The 10,998-nt window shown below is 46.3% G+C and overlaps 1 protein-coding gene across 1 annotated transcript; it reads right to left on the bottom strand.

The window, feature by feature from the left end:
• Positions 1-287: 287 nt before the first annotated feature.
• LOC120925121 (vomeronasal type-2 receptor 26-like) lies at positions 288-10,480 on the bottom strand. Its single transcript, XM_040335995.1, has 2 exons — positions 10,357-10,480; positions 288-1,233 (listed from the first exon to the last, which is right to left on the bottom strand). Exons 1-2 carry the CDS (start codon positions 10,478-10,480, stop codon positions 326-328), a joined length of 1,032 nt encoding a protein of 343 aa, XP_040191929.1. The 3' UTR covers positions 288-325.
• Positions 10,481-10,998: the final 518 nt, after the last annotated feature.

The raw sequence follows: 10,998 nt of genomic DNA on the forward strand, positions 1-10,998 counted from the left end.
GGCGGGCTGATATCGATAGAGCAGCTGCTTCACCCGGCGTATAAGACGACCCCCGGTTTTTGGCTGTGTAATTCCAGTGTAAAAGGTCGTCTTATACGCCGGAAAATACGGTACATATGTACTTTTTTTTTTTTAAAGGGACAGAAAATTGCGGTACACAAAGAAGCAATGATGTAAGATTCATGTTTAATGTATCTACAACATAATTAGCATGAATAGCATTTTAATAACTAAAAACTCTATTATAAAATACATTATGTAATTTACATTTCCTGAAGGGCTTTCCTGTTACAGTGCAGGACTTTGGTGAAGGTCGTGTTCAGTTTTACAGATTTGTTTTCAGTATTTGTTTTTTCCTGGCATTCAGCTCTGGTTTCAAAATTATAATATAACATTTTGGGAAAAATATACACAATAATATTCCAGCACTGGAGGTCAGTATGGCGAATATCTCCACAGCCACCATGTATTTCCCTCTGGTGCTCAGATAGGCCGGGATCATGGCAATCCAGACACTGCAGAACACCAGCATGCTGAAGGTGATGTACTTGGCCTCATTAAAACTGTCCGGTAATGTCCTCACCATGAAAGCCAGAAGAAAACTCACAGCTGCCAGAAACCCCATATAACCCAACATATAGTAGAAGCCGATAACTGACCCTTCATTACACTGAATGAGGATCTTCCCAGGGAAGGAGTCCATGTCATACTCTTGGTAGGGAGGAGACACTGACAGCCAAATAACACCGATCACAACTTGGACAGAGGAGCAGATCAGAACCATAGAGTTAGTTACTTTGACTTTGACCACTTTTTTCCAGGAACTGCCGGGTTTGGTGGCTTTGAAGGCAATGCAGACAATGGTGGTCTTGGCCAGAACAGAAGACACAGCGATGGAGAAGAAGATCCCAAATGAAATTTGTCTCAGCATGCAGGTTATATCTACAGGACATCCGAGGAAGAAGAAGACACAGAGGAAGCTCAGCAAGATGGCGGTCAGGAGGATGAAGCTCACCGTCCGGTTATTGGCCTTCACAACTGGAGTGTCCCGGTGATAAATAAAGTTTCCTAATACACATAACGTAATCATTGCAAAAACTAAAGAGGCTGACGAAAAAATTAAAACCATCACATCATTTTCATAGGACAGAAATTCATAAGTTTTGGAAACGCATTTCACTTTCCTCTCGTTTGGCCACTCTTCACCGGGACATTTGATGCAGTTTCTACTATCTGTAATGAAAAAAAGGAAAAATAAACAAATGATTTATGCCTATACAAAAAAAGGGCAGAAAGTTTTATACAAATGCTAATTTAATCCCGAAATAATACTTTTAACCACTTAAGGACCGCCTCCTGCACATATACGTCGGCAGAATGGCACGGCTGGGCACATGCATGTACAGGTACGTGCTGTGCTATTGTCCAGCCGTGGGTCGCGGGCGCGCACCCGCGGCGCACAACCGTGACCCGGTCCGAAGCTCCGTGATTGGGACCCGCGGATCCGATCGCTGCTGGAGTCCCGTGATCGGTCCCCGGAGCTGAAGAACGGGAAGAGCCGCGTTTAAACACAGCTTCCCCGTTCTTCACTGTGGCGGCATCATCGATCGTGTGATCCCTTTTATAGGGGGACACAATCGATGACGTCACACCTACAGCCACACCACCTACAGTTGTAAACACACTTCAGGTCACACATAACCCCATCAGCACCCCCTCGTGGTTAACTCCCAAACTGCAATTGTCATTTTCACAATAAACAATGCATTTTTTGCTGTGAAAATGACAATGGTCCCAAAAATGTGTCAAAATTGTCCGAAGTGTCCACCATAATGTCGCAGTCCCGAACAAAAATCGCTGATCGCCGCCATTAGTAGTTAAAAAAATAATAATAAAAATGCAATAAAACTATCCCCTATTTTGTAAACGCTATAAATTTTTCGCAAACCAACCGATAAACGCTTATTGCGTTTTTTTTTACCAACAATAGGTAGAAGAATACGTATCGGCCTAAACTGAGGAAAACAAATGTTTATATATATTTTTGGGGGATATTTATAATAGCAAAAAGTAAAAAATATTGAATTTTTTTCAAAATTGTTGCTCTATTTTTGTTTATAGCGCAAAAAATAAAAACCGCAGAGGTGATCAAATACCACCAAAAGAAAGCTCTATTTGTGGGAAAAAAAGGACACCAATTTTGTTTGGGAGCCACGTTGCACGAATGCGCAATTGTCAGTTAAAGCGACGCAGTTGCGAATCGCAAAAGGGGCAAGGTCTTTTAGCTGCATTTTGGTCCGGGTCTTAAGTGGTTAATACTATTTTGTATGGTTGATGGCATGTGAAGTTATATTCTGGCTTCATGTGTGAAATTCTCATTTGGTTTAGAAGAGATGGGAATCAAGTAGGGTGACCACGTGTCCCGGATTGCCCAGGACAGTCCCGCATTTTGCAGGTCTATCCCGGCACCTTCATTCCAGCACAATACAGTGTCCCGGAATGGAACTGACACAGCCATCCAACCCCCGGGCCAATCTGATGCCCCCAAAAAGGCTGCCACATCACCGCTTTACTCACTGACAGTAGTTGTCCTGGCCGGGAATGCCTGGAGGAGCACAATCCCCGCCCCCTGTTTGTGATTGGAGAAATCATAAATCCCGCCTCTTGTGTCCAATCACTTTGCTGTGATTCGTTACAGCACAAGCTTATTTTTGGGAAGGGGGGGGGTCCCTAAATGGTAGTTTGGAAATGTGGTCACCCTAAAATCAAGTACCGTATTTTCCGGCGTATAAGACGACTTTCTAACCCTTTAAAATCTTCTTAAAAGTCGGGGGTCGTCTTATACGCCGGTAACCTAACCTTACCTTATCCCAGAATCGCGGCCGTACGATTTTTCAAAAGCCGCGCCTCCTATGTCTTCTGTTCCGTGATAGGCGGAAACACTCAGCTTCCCAGGAGGCACTGTGTTCAGTGTCCACCTATCACGGAGGCCCTCTCGTCCTGTGTTCAGTGTCCACCTATCACGGAGGCCCTCTCGTCCTGTGTTTAGTGTCCGCCTATCACGGAGGCCCCCTCGTCCTGTGTTCAGTGTCCGCCTATCACGGAGGCCCTCTCGTCCTGTGTTTAGTGTCCGCCTATCACGGAGGCCCTCTCGTCCTGTGTTCAGTGTCCGCCTATCACGGAGGCCCTCTCGTCCTGTGTTCAGTGTCCGCCTATCACGGAGGCCCTCTCGTCCTGTGTTCAGTGTCCACCTATCACGGAGGCCCTCTCGTCCTGTGTTCAGTGTCCACCTATCACGGAGGCCCTCTCGTCCTGTGTTCAGTGTCCGCCTATCACGGAGGCCCTCTCGTCCTGTGTTCAGTGTCCGCCTATCACGGAGGCCCTCTCGTCCTGTGTTTAGTGTCCGCCTATCACGGAGGCCCTCTCGTCCTGTGTTTAGTGTCCGCCTATCACGGAGACCCTCTCGTCCTGTGTTTAGTGTCCGCCTATCACGGAGGCCCTCTCGTCCTGTGTTTAGTGTCCGCCTATCACGGAGGCCCTCTCGTCCTGTGTTTAGTGTCCGCCTATCACGGAGGCCCTCTCATCCTGTGTTCAGTGTCCGCCTATCACGGAGGCCCTCTCGTCCTGTGTTTAGTGTCCGCCTATCACGGAGGCCCTCTCGTCCTGTGTTTAGTGTCCGCCTATCGTGATAAGCGAACACTGAACACAGTGCCTCCTGGGAAACTGAGTGCTTCCGCCTATCACGGAACAGAAGACGTAGAATGTCTTGGGATAAGGTAAGGGCACAGTCTGGCATGTAATGGGGCACAGTCTGGCATGTACTGGGGCACAGTCTGGTATGTAATGGGGCACAGTCTGGCATGTAATGGGGCACAGTCTGGCATGTAATGGGGCACAGTCTATCATGTAATGGGGCACAGTTTGGCATGTAATGGTGCACAGTCTGGCATGTAATGGGGCACAGTCTGGCATGTAATGGGGCACAGTCTGGCATGTGATGGGGTATAGTCTGGCATTGCGACGGTATCGGTATGATATCCCCGTCAAAGATTCCCTTCTTCCATAAGAACATCACCCCAATATTCCACTAGAAGGGATATTCCTGAGATCGCCCATTAAGCCACACATTAGTCCAGGCTTACTGCTAGAACAAGACAGAGTTTAATGGTTTTTCTTCTCAGCTTTTTATACAGTCCAAGACATTGAAGCAACAATGAAATCTCCACCCCCCCCAATCACACACTAAGGCTAATTACTAAAACATTCTAGACAGGTCGGCACCGAGCGACAATTATCATGTCTAATCACTGCACATTCCTTACACAACAAACCACCTTCACACACTTGAGTTTCCTAAGCAGACGTTTCATCTGCTTCCAGTTTGACACCTATTAACACCTCTGAGAATCACTAGGTTGTAGACAGCGTTGTCACACAATTAAAGGCCTTTCAAAAGCTAGCCTTATTTAACATATGAACAGTCCTTACAGAGAGAGATGAATCACACATAAAACACCTGTTACCTCTAACCCACAGCATTAAATTAGCAGGGAGAGCATTAGACTGAAGCATATAGGCAATTGCATCACAATGGCCCCCCCTTTTCTCCCTGCTCCGGCAAACCTGGTTGGACCTTCCCTGGTCCAGTAGGGTTGACGGGTTCAGAGCTTTTAGTCCGAGGTTAACTCCGTTTGGCGTGACTGACCTCCCTTGGCAACTGCTTCAGACTCAGGTATGCCACCGGGTCTTCAGATCACACGCCGGTCAGTCCCCAAGTCTTTGTGCGATCTGCAAAGTCACCAGAAGTCAGTGTGAAGACGGCGAATGGGTCTGTGCGCCGCCATCTAGGTGTCCCGCTATGGGAGGGGCAGGTTATGGCTCTGAAGTGACAGTCACAGGAGATTCATAAAAAGAAAAAGTTATATTTGTTGAAATGCTGTAGCACTGGTGCTCAGAGTCCGGGGGGGGGGATCAGTGCCCCATAGGGTCAGCCACCCTCTGCTCCCTCCGCAGCCGCCGGTTCTCCTCTTTGAGCTTCTCCAGCTCCATCTCCAGTTCATGGAGCCTGGGGGGGTCAGCCTGCTGTGACCTCAGGTGGTTGTTTTCCTCCTCCATGTGGCTTATGCACTCCTCCAGCTCCATGTACTCACGGATCAGCTCCTGCTTGCTCATGTCCTGCAGGCTCTCCACGTGGTCCTTCATCATCAGGAACTGGGTGGTGGTGTAAGGGGCCACCGGTGGGCCCTTGGCGAACATCTCGGCCCGCATCTGGGATGCCCGCTGCGACTCCCTCTCCTCCAGTCGCTTCTTCTCCTCCCAGGTCAGCTTGTTATACGGCTTCCAGGACCTCTTCTTCTTGAAGGGTGGCCGGCGGTGCCTCTTTCTGCCCAGCTCCCTCCAGGGCCCCTCCGGCTCAGGGCTGGAGCCCATGACCAGCTGACAATGGTGTTCCCTGTTGTCCGTAATAACAGATTGTACCATGAGGGCTTCGTAAGGGTTGCCCAATGGTTCTTCCTGACCCAGCTCCTGGGGATCCCAAGCCGAGTCTACACAATGGGCTGCTGCTGGTGGGCGGTACCCAGGTTGAGACCAATTTGACCTGGTGTTGTCATTCATGGGGCAATTCTGCTTGAAGTGACCCAACTGTTTGCACCGGAAGCAGCGTTGTTCGTTGCCCTCCTGGCGTGGATAGCGAGGGCTAGATGTCACCGGTCTGTTAGGAGGTTGGTATCTAGCGGTTGGTGGGTGTGAGGGCACCGTTTGTGGTGGAGGTTGTTCCTGTGGTGTGACCTGGTTCGTCTTGCGAGTATCTGCATATTCATCCGCCAACTTAGCGGCCTCTGGTAGAGTCATGGGCCTGCGATCTCTCACCCAGTCTTTGACGTCCGTCTGGATGTGATTGTAAAATTGCTCCAGGAGCATTAGTTGCAAAATGTCCTCTGCGGTGGTGGCCTGGCTGCTGTTAGCCCAGTTAGAGGCCGACCGGGACAACTGGCATGCCCATTCCACATAAGAGTCTTTCGTGGTTTTGCGTGAGTCCCTGAACTTCTGTCGGTGGGACTCTGGGGTTACTGCATAACGAGCCAGGAGCGCTTCTTTAACCCGGGCGTAGCTATGGATATCCTGATCTGGCACGGTACGGAAAGCATCAGAAGCTTTGCCTGACAGTTTGCCTGACAATATTGCAACCCAGTCTCCTCTAGCTATTCGGTGCAGGTTACATTGTCGCTCAAAATCCGCCAGGAAGTTATCAATCTCACAGTCCTTTTCATCAAAAGCTTTAAAAGCGCTAAACGGAATCTTCCTTGCGTCTGCTGTGCTGTACTCACTGTTTGGAGAATGTGCGGCTGCTTGTTGGACTGCTGCCAGTTTTAACTGTAGCTCTGCATCTCTTATTTGTTTATCCTTCTGTAGTTCTGCGTTTACTAACAGGTCCATCACTTTCAGCACCACATCCGCCGCTGGGTTCAGGCCGAACCACGCTAGCTTCTCTCTCATTAGCTTGTTGGCTGGCGATTCCTCCTCCTGAATCACTGGTGTCTCCATCTCTTGTACTGCTGGCGTTGCTGCAATCCCGTCCTCCTGGTCTATCTCCATTGATTCTGCTATGATGACCCGCTTGGTTTTGTTGCTAGCAATCCTTCCACGAACTTCCAGTAGTTCTTCCAGTGTCTGCTTGGAATCCGGGTGTGAAGGGGAATATAAGGGAAAATCCCACTGCTACCAACCAATTGCGACGGTATTGGTATGATATCCCCGTCAAAGATTCCCTTCTTCCATAAGAACATCACCCCAATATTCCACTAGGAGGGATATTCCTGAGATCGCCCATTAAGCCACACATTAGTCCAGGCTTACTGCTAGAACAAGACAGAGTTTAATGGTTTTTCTTCTCAGCTTTTTATACAGTCCAAGACATTGAAGCAACAATGAAATCTCCACCCCCCCCAATCACACACTAAGGCTAATTACTAAAACATTCTAGACAGGTCGGCACCGAGCGACAATTATGTCTAATCACTGCACATTCCTTACACAACAAACCACCTTCACACACTTGAGTTTCCTAAGCAGACGTTTCATCTGCTTCCAGTTTGACACCTATTAACACCTCTGAGAATCACTAGGTTGTAGACAGCGTTGTCACACAATTAAAGGCCTTTCAAAAGCTAGCCTTATTTAACATATGAACAGTCTTTACAGAGAGAGATGAATCACACATGAAACACCTGTTACCTGTAACCCACAGCATTAAGTTAGCAGGGAGAGAATTAGACTGAAGCATATAGGCAATTGCATCACAGGCATGTAATGGGGCACAGTCTGGCATGTAATGGGGCATAGTCTGGCATGTAATGGGGCACAGTCTGGCATGTAATGGGGCACAGTCTGGCATGTAGTGGCACAGTCTGGCATGTAATGGTGGCACCGTGAGGCGAGGCATGACTAGTAGGAAGGGTGTAGTCTTATACGGCGAGTATATTCCAAAACCAACATTTTGGCTGGAAAATTAGGGGGTCGTCTTATACCCCCGGCAAATACGGTAGTACCTCAGAGAACAGGAATTCAAAGCTTGGCTGTATTTAACACGTGCAAGGCCAATGACTTGAGGAATGATCATCTAGGTAGAGTGACATGGTGTAGAAGGAATTGGGTCGGGGAGAAGTCTAAAGCCCCATACACACCATCAGATTATCTGCAGATTTTTGTCTTCAGATTTACCAAAACCATATAATATGAGGTCAAACCTTCAGAGTTTCAATTTGTATGCAATCAGGCAGGCCCTTGTACTACATGGTTTTGGTAAATCTGAAGACAAAAATCTGCAGATAATCTGATGGTGTGTATGGGGCCTAAGGCAAAGCTTGAAACTCTTGAGATAGAGCTGTGAACCTCAGACCAGAACCTTTAAAGGATGGGGCGTGTTCACCAGATTTCCACCAGTGAACACGGTTCCGATCCCCATCTCCAGTATTGGCTTGACAGAGATGGTGAGTATTTATGAACGGTCATCTGGGCTTAAACGTGACAAAGCCTTATATCCATTTTCTAGAACTGTCACGTTTACCGAGCCTTTGTGGATCCATGTATAGATATGCTCCCCTTGCTTTTCCATGGATTTGTGAACTTTTTTTCCTATTATTCCCACTTCCGCAACTAGCTCACAGTTTATTAAATGTTTCCTTGCAATTGAGGCTCATGAGGCAAAGGCTTATGCCGCGTACACACGGTCGTTTTTTGTGCTGAAATTTTTTTTTCTTCTTAAAAACGTAATTTAAAATGACCGTGTGTGGGGAAAACGTCATTTTATGTCTTCTGATAAACGAAAAAAAAAAAATTCGAACATGCTTCAATTTTTTATGTCGTTTTTCAAAACATCGTATTTTTGGGTCATAAAAAAATGATCGTGTGTGGGCTAAAATGACGTTTAAAACAACGTTTTTAAACCCGCGCATGCTCAGAAGCAAGTTATGACGGGAGCCTGAATGGAATAGAGTGCCGTTGTACGTAACCGCGCTTTGCTAGAGCATTTTGAAAAAACGATGGTGTGTAGGCAACGTTGTTTTTTAAAATGAAGTTTGAAAAACGTCGTTTTTTTTCATGAGAAAAAAACAACGTTTTTTTTACAAGACAAAAAACGACTGTGTGTACGCAGCATTAGGTTCAGACCAGAGATCAGAGAAGGCAGCAGATAGTTGTAATTTGGCCGGGACAGGTGTTAGGATAAGAAGAGCAGACCCTATGGGGCAGATCCTCGTATAGCGGCGCATTTATGCGCCGGGCGTAGCGTATCTAAGATACACTACGCCGCTGTATCTTATTATTATTTTTTTTAATCCACAAAGAATCCGCGCCGTAAGTTACGGCGGCGTAGTGTATCTTTGGCGGCGTAATGGCACAGAATTCAAATGGCTGTGATGGGGGCATGTTTTATGTAAATACGTCGTGACCCGACGTAAACGCCAGTTTTTTAAACTGCGCATGCGCCGTCCGTGGGGGTATCCCAGTGCGCATGCTCGAAATTAACCCGGAACAAGCCAATGCTTCCGACGGTGACGTCATTCTACGCAAATCCCTATTCGCGAACGACTTACGCAAACGAATTTCAAATTTCTACGCGGGAAGGATGGCCATACTTAACATTGAGTATGCCTCATAACAGCAGCTTTAACTATACGCCGCAAAAAGCCGAACGCAAACGACGTAAAAAAATGCGCCGGCCGGACGTACGTTCGTGGATCGCCGTAACTAGCTAATTTGCATACTCGACGTGGATTTCGACGGGAACGCCACCTAGCGGCCGCCGAAAAATTGCAGCTTAGATCCGACGGCGTACTAAGACGTATGTCTGTCGGATCGACCCGAGATGCCGTCATATCTTGTTTTGTGGATACAAAACAAATATACGACGCGGGAAATTTTAAATTACGCCTGCGTATCAATAGATACGCCGGCGTAATGCTTTTGTGGATCTGCCCCTTTGTCCAGATGTTGCAGAGAGCATTCCCCATGACTGAGGGCCCTCGGGGTCTGTGTGGTAGCGACACAGGACAACGCTACAGTACACAATGCCCGCAGGACAAGGGACTTCTTCCAGGAGAAGAACATCACTCTTTTGGCCCATCCTGCGTGTTCCCCTGATCTAAATCCAATTGAGAACCTTTGGGGATGGATGGCAAGTGAAGTTTACAAAAATGGACAACAGTTCCAGACAGTAGATGGCCTTCGTGCGGCTGTCTTCACCACTTGGAGAAATGTTCCCACTCACATCATGGAAACGCGAGGCATCAAGCATGCCGAAACCAACAATAACGGCGGAGCTACTCATTACTGAGTTCATGTTTGGAAGTTGGATTTCTGTTTTGGGGGGGTTTAGTTTTTTTTTTTGGAGGTGTGGTCCTAAACTTTTGATCAGCTGAAAAACAGCCTGTTTCAGTTTATTCGTTATTTTGATTAAATTGAATGCTCAAAATATGTTTTGTCTCACTCTCATTTCTTCTTGTTGCATGTTGAAGCTCTACTTGGAACCTTGTTAAGATCCAACAATGTAAAATATGATTTTTTGCCATTTTTCAAGTGGTCTTAAACTTTTGATCAGGACTATATATATATATATATATATATATATATATATATATATATATATGTATAGATATAGATAGATATAAAAAAATGTAAACATTTTTTTTATAAAAAAAAAAAAAAAGGCGGGTTGCCATCCAGGGCCCTGGGGACCTCTGGTCCCCTTAAAAAAAAGGGGGGTTGCCACTTTGGGCCCCTTACAGGTGTACCGCCTGTACCCCCTGATGGCGGCCCTGGTTGTGTTTTCTACTATTATCTTCTGTCCATTCCCACCTGTTACGTTGGACACCTCCCCCTCGGAACACGGAACGCAGTCATAGCAGCACGCATAGATTCTTTTGTTGGAAGCTTTTCTCTGCCCTGGAGGGCATCTGTCATTGCAGCGGGATTCCGGCATCTTGGACATGCAATAAAATAGAATTGAGCATTCTCATATTTAACAAGTACAATCATATACAGAACCTTACAATCATATACAGAACCTTACAATCATATACAGCACCTTACAATCATATACAGAACCTTACAATCATATACAGAACCTTACACTCATATACAGAACCTTACAATCATATACAGAACCTTACAATCATATACAGCACCTTACAATCATATACAGAACCTTACAATCATATACAGCACCTTACAATCATATACAGCACCTTACAATCATATACAGCACCTTACAATCATATACAGCACCTTACAATCATATACAGAACCTTACAATCATATACAGAACCTTACAATCATATACAGCACCTTACAATCATATACAGCACCTTACAATCATATACAGCACCTTACAATCATATACAGAACCTTACAATCATATACAGCACATTACAATCATATACAGAACCTTACAATCATATACAGAACCTTACAATCATATACAGCACCTTACAATCATAT

This window comes from Rana temporaria, chromosome 1, assembly GCF_905171775.1.
Source record: "Rana temporaria chromosome 1, aRanTem1.1, whole genome shotgun sequence".
NCBI lineage: Eukaryota > Metazoa > Chordata > Amphibia > Anura > Ranidae > Rana > Rana temporaria.

Coding starts and splice junctions, on each gene's coding strand:
- LOC120925121 (XM_040335995.1), bottom strand. CDS start 10,480: ATGCCGGAATCCCGCTGCAATGACAGATGCCCTCCAGGGCAGAGAAAA. Junction 1,234..10,356: donor GGAGGTGTCCAACGTAACAG/GTGGGAATGGAC, acceptor TTTTCATTACAG/ATAGTAGAAACTGCATCAAA.